At 37.5% G+C, this 21,352-nt stretch overlaps 2 protein-coding genes across 3 annotated transcripts in view; one reads left to right on the top strand and one right to left on the bottom strand.

The window, feature by feature from the left end:
• The window catches only part of LOC103036101 (ceruloplasmin), a 56,726-nt gene extending 51,865 nt beyond the window's left edge, over positions 1-4,861 (top strand). The window contains exons 19-20 of the mRNA XM_022669471.2: positions 2,597-2,759; positions 4,751-4,861. Coding sequence (XP_022525192.2) covers positions 2,597-2,759; positions 4,751-4,785 — 198 coding nt within the window. The 3' untranslated portion in view covers positions 4,786-4,861. The remainder of the gene's footprint in view (positions 1-2,596; positions 2,760-4,750) is intronic.
• Positions 4,862-4,903: 42 nt separating this feature from the next.
• hps3 (HPS3 biogenesis of lysosomal organelles complex 2 subunit 1) overlaps positions 4,904-21,352 on the bottom strand; it is a 55,726-nt gene continuing 39,277 nt past the window's right edge. For both annotated transcript variants that reach the window (XM_049465699.1, XM_049465700.1), the window contains 7 exons: positions 20,505-20,738; positions 17,498-17,683; positions 15,968-16,162; positions 14,975-15,082; positions 13,164-13,370; positions 11,557-11,647; positions 4,904-9,120 (listed from right to left, as the gene is read on the bottom strand). In XM_049465699.1, the coding sequence (XP_049321656.1) occupies positions 8,993-9,120; positions 11,557-11,647; positions 13,164-13,370; positions 14,975-15,082; positions 15,968-16,162; positions 17,498-17,683; positions 20,505-20,738 (1,149 nt within the window). In that variant the 3' untranslated portion in view covers positions 4,904-8,992. The remainder of the gene's footprint in view (positions 9,121-11,556; positions 11,648-13,163; positions 13,371-14,974; positions 15,083-15,967; positions 16,163-17,497; positions 17,684-20,504; positions 20,739-21,352) is intronic.

The following is a 21,352-nucleotide window of genomic DNA, read 5'->3' as shown; positions in this document are numbered from 1 at the left end:
AATGATGGGGAGCTAAAACTAGTATTTGTTCATATGATGAGGCTGATGTAAATGGGTTATATTAAGTTATAAATTCACAAACTTGTATTACTATATGATGTTCAGTCTATTGTTTCCACTGTATTCAAAACCATCTGCATACTAAAATAACTAAACTAACTTAAATGTAATATTAATGTTGCTTAATAAACAGTTAATAACTATTCATAACTAACTTCACTGGGCAAACAGTGGGGATAATAATAAACAATGAGGGAGGCTAACAAACAAGGAACTAAAACAAGACAGGATAAACTAAACAGGGCAAGGGAGTAAACTAGGGAAATAAACAGGAAACAAGAACTAAACAGAGATAAACACTGAGCAAGAAAAACTAGAGCAATAGGAAAAATGTGAAATGACAAAACAACATGGGAAGGTGCAAAGACAGACAAGCAAACACTGACACAGGAGGACTATATAACACACACAGGAAGTGAAAACTGGAGCTACCAATTAACACAGGTACTGAGGCAGAACACAGGAGCACAGGTCACGTAGGGAACACACAGGCACGAGGACAAACAGGACACAGGGCAAGGACGTGACACATAGATTGTCATATATTACATTTACCACATAAAACAGTATTATTGAGACAATACTTTTTTTGTTTTTTGTTTGGAATTATTTATATAATTTTTCCTGTGTACTATCTCTGCATTCCACAAATGAGGATGAGGCTTTTGCTTTACACAATGAATATTTGAAAATGATAATTTTCCTGGTCTCAGTCTTGACTAGTCCTCCATCACTAAAAGTCTTAGAGCCCAATTTTAGTGATCTAAAGCGCACCAGTTAATTGCACATCCACAGCTGGATTTAGGGTGTGTCGTGTGTCTTTTGTATCGTGAAGGTGAAAAAATGACTTCTTGTTCAGCTCGAAACGTTTAAAAGGCATGTGCTAGTTGTCATTCCCTTTAAGAGGCAGATGAACTCTGACTTTGGTGCGTTTGTATCTTAACAGCGTGGTGCTTTTGGTGGTGCTCAGCAGAGACAGATACTGACCTGCTCGTTCACGCTGTAAAGATACACCAGCAGCTCATTTAAGGGAACAGTAATGTTATTTTATTCTTTATTCTATTTATTAAAAATAGAATTAAAAGCTGGATTTGTGTGCTGCAGTGCATTTATTTGTGTGTTTAAGGAGCGTACATTTGTGTGTACATGCCCTGAGAGCAAGCAGTGCATACAGCGCTCCTGCATGGCTAAGACTGGATTGGACTGTTGTCAAGGTTTTAATCAGTCAGTGGCACACCTGTATTTCCCATCACCAAGATTTATTTCTGAACTCTGACACCGTTTTAAGGGCGCAGGTGCCGGGTGTAAAAAATAGACTTGATGGGGTGTAAGATAAAAAAAAAGAGCATTGTGGTGCACTGGGTGTATGATAAAACCCAGGGTCTTGACTCAGACTCGGCTCAAACTGTCTTAACAACAACACCAGTATATTCATAAGCAGGTTTTTGCTTAACTTCATAGAATACTAATGTTTCACACACTAAGAAAAGTAAGTACAGATTTCAGTAAAAGTCCTTTTTTGTACCCGTGTTTTTTGTGCCAGTAAAGATTATAAACATTATAAACATTATCATCAACTGAATATGGCTCAAAAACTTGATGATCCAAAATTGTCTGGATTTCAAATTAAAAATGTACAATTAAAATATATATTGTTTATTAGTGCAGTGATACAGAATACTGAATGTACCTTTTGTCTGCAGGTTAAATGGTACAAATCTGTACTTATTGCTGTTAGGAAAGACTTTGTACTTTAGAGGGAACAAATCTGACCCTGTAAAGACCAGTATTATACCTTTGAGGGTACAATTATGAAGAGTGTACTCTTGAGTACCAAAAAGTACTTATATCATATAATGTTTTGAGTGCATTTTACACACGCTCACAGTTTTTATTTTTTATTAAGTAATATTATTATTATTATATCTTTTTTATTGTAATTTTATTTAAAACATTTTCCCATTTTCTCCCCAATTTACACAGCCAATAACCAAACCCACTTATTAGGACTCCCCCTATCACAAGTGATGCCCCAACACACCAGGAGGGTGAAGACTAACACATGCTTCCTCTGATACATGTGAAGTCAGACACTGCTTCTTTTCGAGCTGCTGCTGATGCAGCATTACCGAACAGCATCACAGCGCTAACGCTCGGAGGAAAGCACAGTGACTCGGTTCTGATACATCAGCTCACAGACGCCCTGTGCTGTGAACATTACCCTAGGAGTGATGTGGGGAGAGAGCGCCATCTACCCACCCGGAGGGAGCAGGGCCAATTGTGCTCCCTCTGAGCGCCGGCAGCTTGATGGCAAAGCTGCATCAGCGGGGGTTCAAACTGGTTCAAACCGGCGACCTCCCGCTCATAGTGGCAGCGCTTTAGACCGCTGGACCACTCGACTCAATTATTATTTTATCTTTAACAGTTATTCTGTAAGGAGACAAATAAACATTCATACCTACATGTGCATATAAACAGACATTTGTGTAACATTTCCAGACCATCTATAGTAATCTGCAATTCTGTGTAACCCTAGCAAAGTGGCGTCCATCGTGCAGATGTGTTTGATCTGTTCCCGGGAACCTTCCAGACGGTGGTGATGCGCCCTCAGTACCCTGGCACCTGGCTCCTGCACTGCCACGTCACTGACCACGTGATGTCGGGCATGGAGGCCACTTACACCGTGCAGGATAAAGAGGGTGAGTGTGAGAGGGAACGTAATGCTGGGTGAACTCAGTTTATTTTACATTTCATTTGTAAATCAAGGGATCAGAGTCTGGAGGAAGAGTGGAGAGACACACAGTCCAAACTGCTCGAGGTCTAGTGTGAATCCACCAATCAGTGATGATTTAGAGAGACATGTCTGTCATCTGCTGGTGTTGATCCACTGTGTTTTATTATCAAGTCTAAAGTCAGTGCAGTTTTGTTTTCCCACAAAATCTAACAGCACTTCATGCTTCCCTCTGCTGACAACTTTTATAGAGATGCGGATTTCATTTTCCAGCAGGATTTGGCACACTGCCCACACTGCCAAAAGTACCAATTGGTTTTGTATAATATTAACATTTTCTGAGAGACTGAGTTTTGTGTTTTCATTGGCTGTAAACCATAATTATCAACAATAAAATAAATAATAGACCACCTAAAAATGATGAGGAATCAAGAGGAAGATGGATGATCACAAGCCATCAAACCACCAAACTGAACTGCTTGAATTTTTGCATCAGGAGTAAAGCAGCATAAAGTTATCCAAAAGCAGTGTGTAAGACTGGTGGAGGAGAATGTGTAAAGATGCATGAAAACTGTGATTAAAAAACAAATATTGATTTCTGAGCTCTTTAAACTTCATGAATATGAACTTGTTTTCTTTGCATTATTTGAGGTCTGAAAGCTCGGTTAATTCTCATTTTCTATAATACTGTATATATAATATATGAGCTTCACATTTTAAACTAAATTACTGAAATAAAATGTTCAATAATATTAAAAAACATTGCTAATGCGACTTTATCAGCGTTGGACAAGGCTGCTCGCCATTACAAGCACAGTATTAGCAGCAGTGGAGAAGCCCACTTGTCTACATTATACCATGCTGATAGTAATGTTATACAGGGCTTACAACACACAGCCGCCCATGTAGCATTTAGTTAGCTAATATGCTCTGTTGCACTTTCTGATTAAGCAACACTACAAATGGAAACAGAAACTGTCGAAACAGAATCATGTCTGCACCAGCACAGAAAGATATTTTAGAAAACCTCAAAAAAATTAAAGTACAAACTAATAATAATGGCTGTATTATTCCTTATAGAGCACAATAAATAGTTATTATAGTTAGCACCCTGTTAAGCAGGTTATTAAGCATTAACTATTAGCTAATTCTACATGTTATTAATGATATTATAATTGGTAGCAGTTTGATTGGTCTATGTGAGTTTGGTAAGGTTATGGCTGTGGTGGAGTTTATTGAGTTAATAAGGGGTTAATAAGTCACTAATACACCATGATGTGTACCATATTCTAAAGTAAGCTTCTGTTCATCACGAATTAGACACTAAAAAGCACAAAATAAACATTTAATAAGTCAATCTCCATCACATATAATACGCTAATACGAGCTTAATAAGTCACTAATAGAACCAGAAGTTCTTCATATTCTAAACTGAGGTTCTGTTCATCACTAATTAGACACTAAAAGGAACTGTGTTCAACCTCCCATGTACAGAAGTTGAATGTCAAAAATGCAATTGAATCCTAATGAATTAACATAAAACACATTTTAGCACATTTATTCTCTATTGAATTCAAGCAGTTTTATTTTCTGTTAGATGTAACGCCACTGTTTATTGTGCTCTATAAGAACTAATACAGCCATTATTAAGCATTTCCACATAACAGGTCGCTAATTAAGCACCGACAACACTAACAGAGAATAAAGCCTAATAAGTAGTGAATAAATCATTTACAAATGTCTAATTAAGGTTTTATTAAGCAAATAATAAGACGCTAATAAGCGCCTAATTTGTGTTCCTTAAAATAAAGTGTTACCATATATTTTATTAATAAGCCCCAGAATGCTTTAACATTCCTGTCTAGGATGAGTTTATGTAACTTCCAGTCTCAGCTGTATATTTTAAGTAACACTTAAAGCAGGATATTCCATCTAATGTGTCTGTGTGTCTTTTTACAGGTCGAAAGGGCTTCCTCGGTTTGTTCCCCGGCTGATATACGAGAGGAAGTGATGACTGATGAGAAAAAACCTACAGTAAACAATTTATAAATAAATGCATTTAAACATGAATTTGTTTACTGTCTGAAAGTGTTAAAAATGGAAGGTCTGAAATGAAAGGACAACATTTGCATTTATTGATAGCATGCTCTTTTTTACACAATTTAAAATTTACAATGCAGATAATGAATGAATGAATGAATGAATGAATGAAGTTCAACTTATATAGCGCCTTTCTAGAAACCCAAGGATGCTTTACATTTTACACGTGTTTACACACAAGCACATTACACATCAACACTCATCCACACACCGGTGAGAAACAGCAGCCAATAGCGCACAGCGTACTCTCAACCAGAAACAACCGTCCACCTGGAGGACTGCATCATTAACTACAGCATTTACCCAGAACCAGTGCCAATACATATCTGGGCACAGTCATGCATACATTTACAAACACACCGGATCAATTTAGAGTATTTAATTTACCAGATCAATTTAGAGAATTAAAAATTTTACCAATTTACCTGATCTCCATGTTTTTGGACTGTGGGAGGAAACCCACGCAGACCCGGGGAGAACATGAAAACTCCACCCAGATAAAGACTTGAACCCAAGACCCCAGTGCTGGGAGCCGAACGTGCTAACCACTAAAGCCACCGTGCTTTATCACCGCCCAAGTGCTTTAAACTATAATAAACCTGATCCACATTATACCATAACACATCATTCTGTAAAATTAAAAAAAAAATTAAATTATAAACAATAAAAAGGAAATTAAAGGGGAGAGATAGTAAACTAGAACAGTTTCATATACAAACACTACCAGTCAAAAGTTTTAGAACATCAGTTTATTTTTACAATTAAGCTCTTTAAAAAGAAGTGAGGGTTAATTTTTAGAAGCAGTTAATTGGTTAAGAGCTTATATCGTCTGTAATAATGGACAATGCAGAAGGGGTACCCACTATATTAACTGCACGCCACTGGTATACAGTGTTTTTAAAAAAGCCTCCAAACCCTTTCTACATTTTTTCTTTATACCCACAAACTTATTTTATGTGATGGACAAACACGAAGTAGCAAATAATTATGAAGTAATTAAATAAAACATAGTTTTAAAAAAATTCAATAAATACACATTTGGAAAGTGTGGCATGCATTTATATTCAGACCCCTGTTTCTATAACAACTAAAATTTGGTTTAATGAGTATAAATACGTATTCAAGACACTGTAGTTTTGTGACACTTGTCTATGAGTACTTTTATTGAATTGAATTTAACTGCAAACAACTCAATTTTAAATTGAGTACTTTTTTACTTTTACTCAAGTAAATTTTTAGATGGGTTTTTACTTGAGTAGAATTTTAGCAAAGTAAAGGTAATTTTACTTAATTAAAAATTTTCAGTACTTTTTCCACCTCCACTAACAACACACAAAGATCAGAGAGTGCTGTGAACTTGTAAAGTTGTAAAGTGTAAAATTGTAAAAACTGTGTAAAAAGCAATGTATCTGCAGGGGCAAGAATATGCCCCATATCACCCAGTCTAAAAGGTGTTTGGACAAACTGAATAAAATTGCTCTCAGAAAGCTGCAGGAGAACAGGGTTGGGCTATTTAATAAAGCTTAGTACTCTATCATGTTTTACTGCACCCAATTTCACACCGGAGTTCTCCTTTCATTTAGAACATCCACCCAAATGTCTATACATCAGATCTTACCATTCGGTAAAGGGGAAATCGTTTATAAGGCTTTGGTGAAGAAGACACATCAGGTGCTGTAGAGCTACTGAAAAACATGTTATCATAAGAGCTGGGTTGTGCAAAGTGGGGAAAACTTACAAGCTTCACTGGAGCTTCAGAATCAAGACATTTCTCTGGGTTTAGGATGTTCTAGTAAGGAATGGGTGGATTTAGCCACAGACGCAGCTCTATGGAACTAAACTAGTGCCAAAACTACACAAATAAAGAAAACGTATTCTGTAAATATGATACTACTTGCAAACAAACACAACACGTTTTACAAATACAAAACTCCACTATCTAACACAAAACCTGATGGTTGTAAATATATACGTAAACTTTCTAATGCATTGCTCTTAACAAACTAATAAACACGTTTTACAAATGCAAAAAGCAATAAATAACAAGTTAAACATGAATTTCAAACATTACCGTTTCATGATTCACGAACACGCACAGCCCATTTATAAATCTCGTGACTTTTGGCACACTTTTAGCAGAGTTGCAAACTCGTGTTGAGATTTTCTAACAAATACTCCCAACCCTCGTACAAATGCATCGCCCCAGAACAGCAGGTGGCGCTGTGGGACACTTTAGGTGAGGTGGCTGCACAGCAAAGCAAGCTCTCCTGTCCAGCGCTCCCCAGTGCATTAATTTACACTGATTAAAGTGTTTAAAACATCTATTATAATCACAACTCTACCGTTTTATACCCGATTTACACACGGTAAGGTTTGTTACAAACAGCAGAGATGTAATTATGATATAGGAAGCTGTTACACATTACAGGAAGGAGGAAGGAGGAAGCACACAGAGAACACAGACACGGGGAGTAAATGAACTCAAACGTACCTTTATTTGGTTCTAGAGTTCTCTAGAGTTCACTTAGTCTTACTTTTAAAGGTCCGTGCGGCCTCAGCTCTCAGCTCCCCAGTCAAAAGTCCTCCTCCAGTGAGGGCTGAGGCTGAGTTTATATGCCTGTCCCAGCTGGCTGTTTAATCAGTCCTGATGCAGACCAGCTGGGACAGACAGGGCTGAGCGCTCCTGCGTGGGGCGGACCCACAACTCCCCCGCCTCCTCACACCACAAGATAGATAGATAGATAGATAGATAGATAGATAGATAGATAGATAGATAGATAGATAGATAGATAGATAGATAGATAGATAGATAGATAGATAGATAGATAGATAGATAGATAGATAGATAGATAGATAGATAAAGCATAATACAAAGTATTTCAGAGTTTGCGACTCTGCTAAAAGTGTGCCAAACAGTGTGAAAACAGCTGTGTATTTATTTGAAGTTCACGTATATATTTACAACCATCAGTTTTTGTGTTTGTAAAACACACCCTGTGTGCTAGATAATTACATTTTGTATTTGTGTTTGTTTGCAAGTAGTTTCATATTTATAAAATACGTTTCTTTATTTGCGTAGTTTTGGCACTAATTTAGCTCCATACAGCTCACCCTCTTTGGAAAGCAGTGAAAGTGAGATAAATGGGGCTTCTCAACACTCAGCAATGTTTGTTAACATTGCGCACCATTAAAGAAATTCTATTTTCTGGTCTATTTTCTTACATAAGAACACTGGGTGGCGAGAACTTCAAGGCTAAATTAAATAAACAAAACTGTCATTCTTAAGAAAAAAAAACTCCTTTTTAAGTCAAACAAGAGCTGGATGTTAATCTAAACAGATTTCTCTGTTAAAAACTGTTTATTTGGGTAAGTAAAGCACTTATTTATAGTAAGCTTACATTTCCAGATTTCCAGTAAAACTGCAGCATTTGTATTTGTATTTGTAATGCCACCTGACTGCACTACACTGAGGAACCCTGAGTGTTCCGGTAAGACAGGGTGATATTAGCTAGCGGTTCGTTCCATGTAGCTTATTTTAATACAGTAAACACACAGCCTACAGTCTAAAATATACTCACCTCTGAATGGTGAAAGATCTAGCGCTTAGTGCAGTTAGTGGCTAATGCTAATACTGCTCCAGCCTCGGTGCTGGAGTAACTAAACTGAAGCTACTGTATAACTCTGTACTTGAGCAGAGAGGCTTTACTGCTCCTTAATACCTGACTGATAACATTCATACATAAGGAGCAGCAGATTATAATGTGCACTGATGATTTTTGACAAAATTAAGGATTTTAAGTGCACCTTATAGTGCAAAAAATACAGTTTGGTATACTATATTACTCAATTAGTATATTTATCATCACTGTGGTTATAATATATTTTAATGGATGTCCTCCTCCTTGTCGTTGTGTAGAATAAGGTGGACAGTGAAGACAAAGATTGTGCACTGGTTAGTACCTAATGATTTCTATTTTCATTTCCATTTAAACCACATGTATCAGTAAATACACCCTGGCCTTTAGTGTTATGATACTCTTCTTTTTTGGTACTTTATGTTACTGACTGATTGTCTAGCAATACGGGAACAATGGCAGAATCTCAAGTACGCAAATTTTTATGACTGCATTCCAGAAGATGAGGCAGGAAGAAGTGTGCAGTCCCATCGTCCGGCAGCAAGTCCAAAAACTCTAAAGGGTTTAGTTCCATTGCCACCACCACCAGAGTCTCTGTTAAAACAAACAAAAACAAGAAACAGCAACAGGTTACATGATCTCAGCATGCGTGGAGGAGAGGGAATAAGAGACTGAATCTAGATGCTATTCTGTTAATCGTCATTCATGTTCACACAGCAGGTAAAAGTGGACCAAGTCCAATTTTTATTTTTAAATTTTTATCTTTTTATTGTTACTAATACCCAACATTTGTCTAAAGAACAATTCACATCCTAAACTGGCGCTCATGCACTAAAAACTAAATGTAACAAGTGAAATTTTCTAAATTTACGGCAATAAATCTTCTTTTCTCCTCTGATAAGACTTTTTGTCTTACTAAGCACTGCAGGGCCGGAGTGGGGCCCTTTTTCAGCCCGGGAGTTTCATGTCCAAATCCGGCCCACTTTTTCCATGGAGGAGGAATTTGAATAAATGAAAGAGCAGCTAGCTCTTACAATGCCTTTTTATTGCATATAAGTTCAAGTATACGTTGGTAAGTTAACAGAACACCCTTCACTTAAACATGTTTCATTCAAATTTAAATCAGATAAAGATTTAAAAGTTAAAAATGTAATTTTATGAATTAATATTACATAGCATTTACAAAATTAATTTAAAACACTTAAAATGATTTAATTGAACATGTAACGGTCAAAATATGGTTAAAAAAACAGGACATTTTTTAAGCGCTTTTCAGATTTTCTATTTAATTTTTTTTATTTTCAGATCCATAAAATGAAATATTTATATAGATGAAGTGGTTTTGCAGCTCTATATTTTGCTTTAAAGTGAGACTTTAAGCTTTTCATCCATATAAGTTATATACGGGTTGCTTAAAGGGAAGTTGTGTTACAGCAGATTAAAATAGATATTAATTTTTTATGGCTCAAATTTCTTTAAGCACTGTTGGGAGATAAATGAGGATTACTGGAGTCTGGTTTGTTGGATCTGCTGGTTTGTGAAGTGCTGTTTAAAACAGGATTCTGAGGTGAGCGCAGCGTGGGGGCTATCTGAAAGGATATACAGCTAAATAGGCTAGATAACTGAATTTCTAAGCTTTAAAATGGCATATCGGGTGTCTATAATTATTCATAAATGACGGGCCAGGGCGTGTTAAGAGGTTATGATGTGTATTAAGCTCTACAAAATAAACTACGCTAAGTCGACATTGCAAACTTTGTGCAATAGCTGACGATTTAAGATTATTTCCATATCTCTGTTTACCGGCTGCAGCTGGAGTCTGTCCTCTGGAAAATATGTTTGTTAATTTTGCACATTTGGCAGCTTCTTCTTCCATCTTCTTTCCTTTATTTTATCTGGCCTTTTGGGCTCTACCTGGCCGTCAGCCGACTGAAGCTTCGTCAGTATTTAATTTGTATTTGTATCTGTATTTAATTTTATTGCTCCAGAAAAGACCACTTGTGAGCACAACCAACTCAAACATTTGGGAGGGGAGAATTCCCTCAGATGGTTGAACCCATCTAATCTTCTGTGAAGTAAAGGCTGTGCTGTCAGATGAATAGAGAATGCTTACGTAGTTTACTGGAAATTAATGCAAGAATAAGATTAGATAAGGGACAGATAAGTGTCAAAATATTTTTTCCCATCCAACCGGCCCAAACTTAAGATTGACATGAGCCGGCCCATCGGGAATCCTCCTGAATCTCCTGATTAGCCACTCCGGGCTGAAGCATTGTGTAAGTGTTAGATTATTTTGCTTATTTTAGGGATAATTATCTTAATCATTCTTACTTAAAATTTGTACCTTATTTTAAATAATTTGAACTCACAATAAACACAATTAAACAGCAATCAAGTTATTCTGATTCTTGTGTCCAAAGACCAAAAAAACAGTGACTTTTTTGCTTGATTTATGTGTTACTTCACTCATTTTGAGACTTTGCCATTGCTTTTTGTAAGAAATATTACTAATAAAATTTTGCTTACCCCATTGGCAGATTTGTTTGCTTATTATACATAGAATTGTCTTAATTTGCATGCATTCTGTCTAGTTTTTGCCAATGGATTTTTGCAGTGAGCACCTTACATGAAGATTCGGTTTTATCTCAGCACCACAGAATCACCACAAGGGATACCGCAGAGTTTCAGTGTCACTGTACAAAAGCCACTTTAATCAGCTACGCCCACTTATTTGGTTTATGTTTTTGGTTTCTTTAAAACTTTAAATTTAAGTTTTTTATAATCTTTTGATGCTGCAGCAGCTCCCTCCTGTGACCAGATATGGATATGTCTTTAGAAACACTGAGTGGTTTGAATACAAGCTTTTTAATTTAGTACTGGTGTAAAGTCCTGCAGTGTGGTGTGTATTCTATATTTTCCATATTCATAATGTATGCTGAGTGGAATTTGGACGCTGTCACACTCTCACACTGTCTGACCCTGTCTCTCACACAACTGTACAATAACCCAACAAAACACAGAAATAGTTACCTTTAAGAGCAGCGAGAAGAATCATGTTCTCTCCTGAAGAAACTCGAGTCCTCTCACACAGCTCAGGAAACAGCTTCTGCCACCAAAGAACCTGTACACAACACCACCAAAGTAAAAACGGGAAAATTAGAAAATTACAATATTATATAAGACCAATTGTTATTTTTGGCAGTATGGGCAGTGTGACAAATCCTACTGGAAAATGAAATATACATCTCCATAAAAGTTGTCAGTAGCAGAGGGAAGAAGCATGAAGTGCTGTAAGATTTTTTCGGCCAAACAAAACTGCACTGACTTCAGACTTGATAATAAAACACAGTGGATCAACACCAGCAGATGACAGACATGTCTCTCCAAACCATCACTGATCATCAGTACATTTTACATTTCATTTGTAAATCAAGGGATCAGAGTCTGGAGGAAGAGTGGAGACACACAGTCCAAACTGCTTGAGGTCTAGTGTGAAGTTTCCACCAATCAGTGATGGTTTAGAGAGACATGTCATCTGCTGGTGTTGATCCACTGTGTTTTATTATCAAGTCTAAAGTCAGTGCAGTTTTGTTTTCACACTAAATCTTACAGCACTTCATGCTTCCCTCTGCTGCTGACAACTTTTATGGAGATGCGGATTTCATTTTCCAGCAGGACATGGCACACTGCCCACACTGCCAAAAGTACCAATTGGTTTTATATAATATTCTCATTTTCTGAGACACTGATCTTTGGGTTTTTATTGGCTGTAAACCATAATCATGAACAGTAAACACAAAATAAACACAAAATAGATCACTGTGTGTTTAATACATCTATATAATATATGAGTTTCACATTTTGAACTGAATTACTGAAATAAAAGTAACTTTTCAATGATAATCTTTTTGAGATGCACTAGTATATAGGATATTGACATTTTCTTATATTTTAATTCTAGTATCTGATTTTTTTCCAGTTCTTTTTAATCACCAATCCACATACACCTATGTATAAAAAATTACACTTCATTACACTTCAATGCCCATTAACTGTTTACTTCTATCAAAACTACAAACTGAAATACATATGAATTGATACTATTATACTATACTATGCCTGATTTCAGTGTCATAAAATACTCCTAAAATGGCATTTAATAATATCATGTATCACAACTATGTCTGGGACAATATATAATGAGAAAAACTTATTTGTAGGCTACCACAGCTGTAATGTATACGTTTTGTATTATTTTTATATAATCAGCACTAGGTGTGTCTGCAGTTTGTTTACAGTCGTATAATGTGATTTGTCTTTAAATAAAAATGTTACGTTTTACATTTATACTTATGTTTTTACTGTTACTACAATCAAAAATCAACAAAAAGCAACAATATAAGCTATAGATAAGCAGCACTTTAATCCAGAAAGCATGATATATTTAACATGTGGGTAATAATGCATTATTAAGTATTAACTGATCCTGCTGATAAATTCGTTTTCCCACTGGTAAAAAAAGGGTTTGTGGTTCATGCCTTCATGCTCACTGATCTCCTGAATACAGACACATTCAGGAGATAGTCTGACGTGACATTAAGTGGAAGGAGGTGGCAAAAGAAGTGTTGGAGATTTACCAGTTTGTCATTTTGCAGCTCATGGTTGGCGTAAGGTATGATGGCCTGCGGACAGCAGTCCAACAGTCGCTCTATGGAGCTCTCATGTTTGCCCAGCTTGGTGGCACAGAGAACGTGAACGCTCAGGCCAGCGTTATCTGTGTCCGGCAGCTGCTCCAGCAGAGGCAGGATGGAGGACACGTCCAGCGTCGGGCCACAGAGTAGAGACTGCAACACATGAGATTAAAAGCATGGTATTTATGGCAGATAGACAGACAACATGTGCATTTCACAGACTTAATGACTTATTTCTATATAATGTATTTTCTGCACTAAAAGACGCAACTAAAATTCTTTAATTTTTTTCCAAAATCATCAGTACGCCCTTATCTAAGAATTCTATCATTCGGGTATTAAGAAGCAGTAAAAACAATCTGCTGAAGTACAGAGTTATACAGGAGTTACAGTTTAGTTCTGCAGCACCAAACTGGAGCAGTATTAGCATTATCCACTAATCACGTTAAGCGCTAGATCTTTCGCTGTTCAGAGGTGAGTATATTGGACTTTAGTCTGCGTGTTTACCGTTTAGAACAAGCTACATGGGACAAACCGCTAGCTAAAATCACCTTGGCTTACCTGAACACTCCTTCTTTAAGAATTAAAGTTTTGTGTACTTAGCTTAGCTAAGCTTTACAGGTTTCGTCACCCAGTGGCGAGACCTGCTGAACTAGAAGGGAAACATGGGGACACCCCTCACATAATGCGCCTTATAATCCAGTGCAGCCTTATGTATGAAAATAGACATTTATTGGTAGTAGTTCCATGAGATATGACGATAAATATTGTGGGAACGATAGAAAAGTGTCTATTGTGCTACTTACCTTATATCATCTCTATATATTTGCATGAATAATTGATGAAGTTACTGTAGAAACGATAAAGTAGGCTAGGATAAAATGTACTGGAGTTAGGGTTGGGTTTCTATCATGGTTTTCTATTTTTGGTGAAGATCTTGGACTGATTTTATGTGGTACACGGCGCTCTGTTGTGTATTTTTACATTTTAATTATTTCACTAGAACCGTCACGCTGCCGCTGCTCCTTCTGTTCTATAGGTGCTGCGTCTTTAAGCTGCTGCTTTGAGTGTTCACTATTTCGTTTTGATCTTTCAGAATTCATTAGGTTATATTTATTTTAGCATTTTGAGCTCAGTTTAGTTGTTTTTGTTAAATGTTGTTATTAGCTTATTAGCTTCTTAGCTTGTTGCTGCCTTCTTTTTTATTTAGCATACAGAACGTCTCACTGGTCTTTTTAATAAATGTTGATTTATTAATTTAATAGCTGTATCAAACGCGCGGATGAGCTCGGGCAGACAAACTATATTATTATTGTTATTCATTTTCCATTCTTTTAAATAGTCTGTGATGTAGTCATCTGTTTTTTAATACTATTTTTATTTTATATAAAGCTATGGTATGATAATCACCATAAGTAACCAAGTATTATGGTTAACGAAAATGAAGGAAATAACGAAAACTGAAAGTGAAAGTTCTCTATAACTGAAACTAATAAAAACTAAAACGAACTGAAATTGCAGATTGAATACCCTTATTATTTATATAAATGTGGTATGTCGTGTTATATATCATTATCGTGATCTAAAAAATTCCATATTGTGATTTATGATTTTTCCCATATCGCCCAGCACTAATTAGTAGTGCGTTTTATAATCCAGTGCGCCTTATAGTGTGAAAAATAAAAACTAGGCTAGAATTAAACATTTTTCAGTAATCTAAGTGCCAATTGACTCGTGAGCAGTGTGTGTGTGCAGACCTGTAGTTTCTGAAGGTCCTCCTGGTGATCGTGGGTGATGTTGAAGTGGGTGGGAGTCAGGATGCTCACCCACGGGAACAGCGGTCCGTAGTGAGAGCAGGAGTTAATCTGATAATACAGGACAGATTAACCATCACACCTGCAGCACTGATCAAACAACAAGGCAGATGTTGCTGCACACATGCACAGGATTAAGACTGATTCACAGACTAACAGGAACAATTTCTAATTTTGTCCCATTTTTTTCAATCTCGCACCAAATCAGCTGCTGCTCAGTTGTATATCCCTCATAACTAGAAATGCCCCAACACCAGGAGGGTGAAGACCAGCACACGCCTCCTCCGATACATGTAAAGTCAGACTCCATCTCCTTTTCAAGCTGCTGCTGATGCTGTAGCATTTCCGAGAAGCATCACAGCGCTAACGCTCGGAGGAAAGCACAGCGACTCGGTTCTGATACATCAGCTCACAGACGCAGCCTTGTGCTGATCCACATCACCCTAGGAGTGATGAGGGGAAAGAGTGCCATCTACTGTACTGTACCCACCCAGAGAGCTAAAGGGCAATTGTGCTCTCTCAGGGCTCCAGCAGAAGGGATTCGATCCAGCAATCTCCTGATCATAGAGCCAGCAATTAGTATTTTCATTAAATGTTTCATAATAGCTTATTCTTATGATCTGGACAGGATATTATGTATTAAAGTCTTGTTGTCTCAATTATAAGGGAATATTATTTCAATGGCTTTTTATCTCACGATTATATTGAATATGATGTAATAATAGCTTATTTTCTGAGCATTTTCACTAAATATATCATAATCGATTATTCTCTCATGATTGTTTTTGATACCAGACTTTTGGTATTTATGCATTGCAGGTTCAACACAAAATAAAATTGGTAAAAATCTATGTGTATTAACTGATCTACATTACAGGTTGAATATTAAAGCATTAGATAACAGCATTATCTTGTGGACCTGTGGACTGGGCTCACCAGATCGTCTGCAGTTTTGAGAGCTCTGATTCCGGAGGAGTCTCTGCGGGTGATGCGGTCGATGTAGACGGAGGTGAGGCGGAACAGGAGTTCGTGGATGATCGCTTCCTGAGACGAGGCCACCAGCAGAGCCTCCCAGAAATCCACCAGAAGCTGAGGAGTGCTCTGACTGTCCACACTGTCCTTACACAACCCCTGATAAACAGTCATACAGTGAGTTATAACACATAATAGCAGTATATCATAGATATGCAGAAATACAGGGGTTGGACAATGAAACTGAAACACCTGGTTTTAGAGCACAATAATGTATTGTGGTGACGGACAGTTCTGGTGGAAACAGGAGAGTTGAGGTGCACATTGAATTCTGCGTGATTTGATCAGCCGTGGTTTTATGTTTTTTGGATACAATCCGGGTTAGCACCCCAACATCCCTTTCATTCCTCTTACAGCGTCCACAGTTAATCCTGTTGGATGTGGTTGGTCCTTCTTGGTGGTATGCTGACATTACCCTGGATACCGTGGCTCTTGATGCATCACAAAGACTTGCTGTCTTGGTCACAGATGCTCCAGCAAGACGTGCACCAACAATTTGTCCTCTTTTGAACTCTGGTATGTCACACATAATGTTGTGTGCATTGCAATATTTAATGCAGAACTGTGCTCTTACCCTGCTAATTGAACATTCACACTCTGCTCTTACTGGTGCAATGTGCAATTAATGAAGATTGATCACCAGGCTGCTCCAATTCAGCCATGAAACCTCCCACACTAAAATGACAGGTGTTTCAGTTTCATTGTCCGACCCCTGTAAGTATATATATATATATATATGAGGGGTGTAAGGGTAGGTGTATTCTTTACGAACCGTCATGGTACGGGGGTCACGGCTCGGTTCGTGTAAACGCATGCAGAATACATGGTAGGTAGGAATATTAAATATTTGTAGTTTAATTAGTTAAGGTAATGCTGTTGTTTTTGTTTTAATAAAGTGCCATAATCAGGTTCATTATTTATTTGTTCCAACAAGATCTAAAAGATGGAGTCTCTCATGATGACAGTAGAAGAGAACCCTGGTTTCAAGCGTTTAATAAAAGAGCTCGAGCCCCATTACAATATTACATCACAAAAAACTAAACATGATTATAATGAAGATTCATTGTTATTATAAAGTTAATAAAGTTTATTTTTACACCAACCGTACCAAAAACATAGCGTAAACGTACCGAACCGTGGGGTTTATACCGAGGTGTGAACCGAACCGTGAATTTTCTGTACTGTTACACCAAGAGAAGTATATTATATATATACTTCTCTCGGCATGTCTCTCCACAACCATGCAACAACCAATCAGATTTTTTTCTGAATTTCCCAGCAGCAAATCAGCGCTCTGAAGGCAGACGTTGAAGAATTGAGTGGTAACTAAACTAAACTTTCTCAGCTGCTTGATCATGGAGAGTGAACGCGAAACAGAGAAAAGGACATTTAAAGATTTAGTTTTTCTGTCTGAGATAGTTCAGGAGTGTATACCTGAAAGAATAGGTCAGCTTCTTCCAGCTTCACCTTGCTGTTCTCATGCAGTGCTACCACTGCAGCCACCAGCAGGCCGTCCTGGGTGTCGTGCAGGTGCTGTGCCAGCTGTGTGGGCACCACTGCCTTCCCTCTGCCATGCACCAGCAGCTTCGGCTCCTCTATGAAGCCGTACACCTGCAGCATCTAACCAGCACACACAGCCAGGGAGAGAAAGACCTCTGTATTTCCTTTATTAACGTTCTTATTTTTTACTTTTAAAAAGCCTCTTTTAACAATAAAAGCCTCTTCACTTGACTCTTGAAGCCCAGGCAAAAACCTGCTATTACCTTCTTATCTATGCTTTTCATTTAATAAATAAATGAGCAACAATAAATTTAAAATCTGCAGGCACACTGTAATGAATTTAAGGAAAGTATTGAGACACATTACTTCTTCCAAAATCATGAATTAAAATTTGGTCGCATTTATTGTTAAGAGCAGGAATGATTTATGTGGCAGTGGATATAACACATAAGATTCTGTATCTTTGGTTCATCTACAATCAAATAAAAGTCAAGACAAAGGCACAACACAAGACAAAGGCCAAACTTACTGCTATATTTTTACTTTACATTTTTCATTACAGAGTGTGTGTGGAGGGGGGGGATGATAATATCAATCAAATCATATTGTATTGCGATATTTTGTTTTGCAATACTGTATTTTTCAAAAACGCAATTATGATTTTCATACTTATTGGTCATTTATTTAGTGTTGTGTTTAAAGGGGACTGTCAGGAATACCCAGGCAGGGAGACGAGGAGGCGGACACAAGTGCAGGTAGGGTGAAAATAAATAATAATTTAATAAATAAATAACAAGGAACAAGTAGCATGAAACAAAGATACACAAATAACCAATAACAAATCAAAGAACCTAAACTAAACCAACTAAAGATAATAAATAAACAAACAGGGAATATATACAAGGAATAAACTAGGAATCAACACAAGCAGGGTATATACAGGGAGCTAGGGAACAAGAAATAAAACAAGAAACTAGAAATAAACAAGGAAATAAACTATAAACGAGAAAACAAGAAATAAACAAGGAACCAAGGCTAAGAGAGAACAAGGAAACACTGAGAAAAGCTATTAAACACTGAGAGAGACAAACGACAGGTGAAGGTGCAAAGACAGACGGAGACAAAGTGGCAGAGGAAGGCTATTTAAAGAAACAGGAAACACACTATAGTTAGAAACACCTGGGGAAGGGGCGGAGCTACAAATGAGAAACAGGTGGAAAAGTACTGAGACGGGAGACACAGGGGAGCACAGGTCACGTGGGGAAGACATACAGACACGAGACGAGACCAGGATGTGACAGGGACATGAAACATTTCAGTTTGTACAAATTTTCTAAGGGATTAAATATAATGGAATTTATTTGGGGGGGGAATTTTTTATATAAAATGTTTACATACTAAATTATACGTCACGAGGTTGGTTGGTACATAACTAGCGTTCACGGTTAGGGAAAAGAGCTTGTTGTTTGTGGAGATTATGGATGAAGATGAAGCTGAACTAGGCTATCGTGGAGCATTTACTCAGAGATCTTTCCTGCAGAAACCTGAGCAGAACTTTTTAGATGCTTTTCTGAGAGCGAGACGTTTTGGGAGTGTCTATTCTCTCTCTACTTGGAGCCGTGCAGAACCCTGCAGCGCGTCAACAGCAGGTACTGCCATCCAGTTAACCAGCTAGTTTATATACATTTATCTATTTAACATGTAAAGTCCAGAGTTCATTAAGACTGAATGAAACGTACATGATTTAAGTGGATATTGAAACACCCAGGCGCTGTTTGGTTGATACACCGTTCAGTTTGGAAGTTAGAAAGCTTACTGGGTACTTAGCTTCATCTAGTTAGCTTTAGTTAGTTAGCTAGCATTGGCTAGCTATGGTAAGATAGCTAGATAAGTAGCTAGCTATGTTACCTTTTAATTGTCAGCTTATCTAGACTTTCGGTAACGGTACCTCTCGCTGCTCTGCTGGGTGAGTGCGTTGTTTGGCTCGTACAGCTGCTGCTCTCATAGTAACGTTACCTTCAGTCGGACGGTCTGTACATCCCAGCTGATCAGAGGAAAAATAAAAACCAGAGGAAAAAAGCCTCGGACTGCAGCTTATTTGTCCGGCGCTAATGCTCCTGACTCAAACCCCTCTCCTTCATATAGTCCTGGTCTAGAAAGTGCTCTCTACTAACCCCTAGCATTGCAGCTAGCCGCTAGCCACCGCTGAAGAACAGCTGTCCGCTTAAGAGGCGAGATATGAAAGTGAACCTTTTTCTCATTCTTCACCCGATAAAAGTATACTATGCCCAGTATTACTGCACCCAGGGGCAATACAAAAGTGCCCCCCGCTTTGCATTGATTTTTGGTTTGGATTTTATTATCTATTGAGGAACTAAATTACTGCAGGCTCATAGTTTCTGTTAGTGAGGTGTTCGGGAACCAACCTCGTGACGTCACTTTCAGCGCTGGGACAAGATGGCGCTGCCCTTACTTAAAAAATAACATTTAGATTGCTTATTATTTTAATTCCGCTTCACTGACAACTGTTAAACTTATAAAATTTGTTAGAGTGAAAATACATCTTGTGAATTATACTAAATACTTGAAGTGTTTCATGTCCACTTTAAACCCTGCAAACCAGATAACAGTACAGTATTGTATTCTTGTCTTCAGATCCCATTGTTCTTTCTTTTACTCAGACTTTATTAATATGATTGTGTTTTTTTATGTCATTTAATCTAAACAATCGTAGTATATCGTCTTGCTTACAGAATCACTATATCACACAATGTATTGAATCGTGAGCTCTGTACATACATTGTGATACAGATCATATCGAACAATACACAGCCCTGGCCATAACTCCATTACAAGTTTCAGCAAGAGCAGACATAAATAACACTTGCCTGAATAAAAAAAAAAAATCCTCAGATTATGAATGTGGGAATGCTGCTCGTACCTCAGCATGGCGATCCATCTGCTGTTCATACAGCTGCAGGTCCTCTAAGCGCAGGGCCTGGGCGGCCTTGCACAGGGTCAGGGTGACGGACGGGGCGCCGCAGGCCTCCAGCTGCTCTAGGTGAGCCAGAACACCGGCAGGACTGGCCTTCATCATGAACGAGCTGCTCACCACATGAGGGAGCTGCCCCGGCTCCGCCCTAGTGAAGATATCCAGCACCGTGTTCGCCGTTTCCTGAGGATACAACACAGATTTGTCTTCATATCACAAAAAAATGAGGATAGCAGAGAATATCTGGCAAACGAAATTATTAAAAATTTATTCTGAAAGTGGCAAAAACAGCAACTCGGGTGTTTGGCTGAATGAAAAAAAAAAGAATAAATCACACAAACAATATTTAGGTTATTTGTATTTGTTGGTGATTTTTTTAAGTGTAATTTTGTAAATTCAAGGATTCAAGGAGATTTTATTGTCATTCGCATCACATGTGGTACATGAGGTGGAACGAAATTGTGATCTCACGATCCAGTTTACACCCCAGAGCAATTGTTAAAATAGATATATAGATAAAATAAGATGCTAAAATAAAAGAATACAATAAAAATAGTATATAACAAAATAGATAAAGATAAATACCAGAGGTGGAAAAAGTACTGAAAAATTGTAAATAAGTAAAAGTACCTTTACTTTGCTAAAATTCTACTCAAGTTAAAGTAAAAGTACCCATCTAAAAATCTCCTTGAGTAAAAGTAAAAAAGTACTCAATTTAAAATGTACTTTGAGTAAAAGTTACATAGTTACTTTTATTTATTTAATGTAAAAAAGTACAACAAATCATAAATTAAATA

Source organism: Astyanax mexicanus, chromosome 16, assembly GCF_023375975.1.
Source record: "Astyanax mexicanus isolate ESR-SI-001 chromosome 16, AstMex3_surface, whole genome shotgun sequence".
Lineage (NCBI taxonomy): Eukaryota > Metazoa > Chordata > Actinopteri > Characiformes > Acestrorhamphidae > Astyanax > Astyanax mexicanus.
This window is presented reverse-complemented; position numbering and strand designations above follow the sequence as displayed.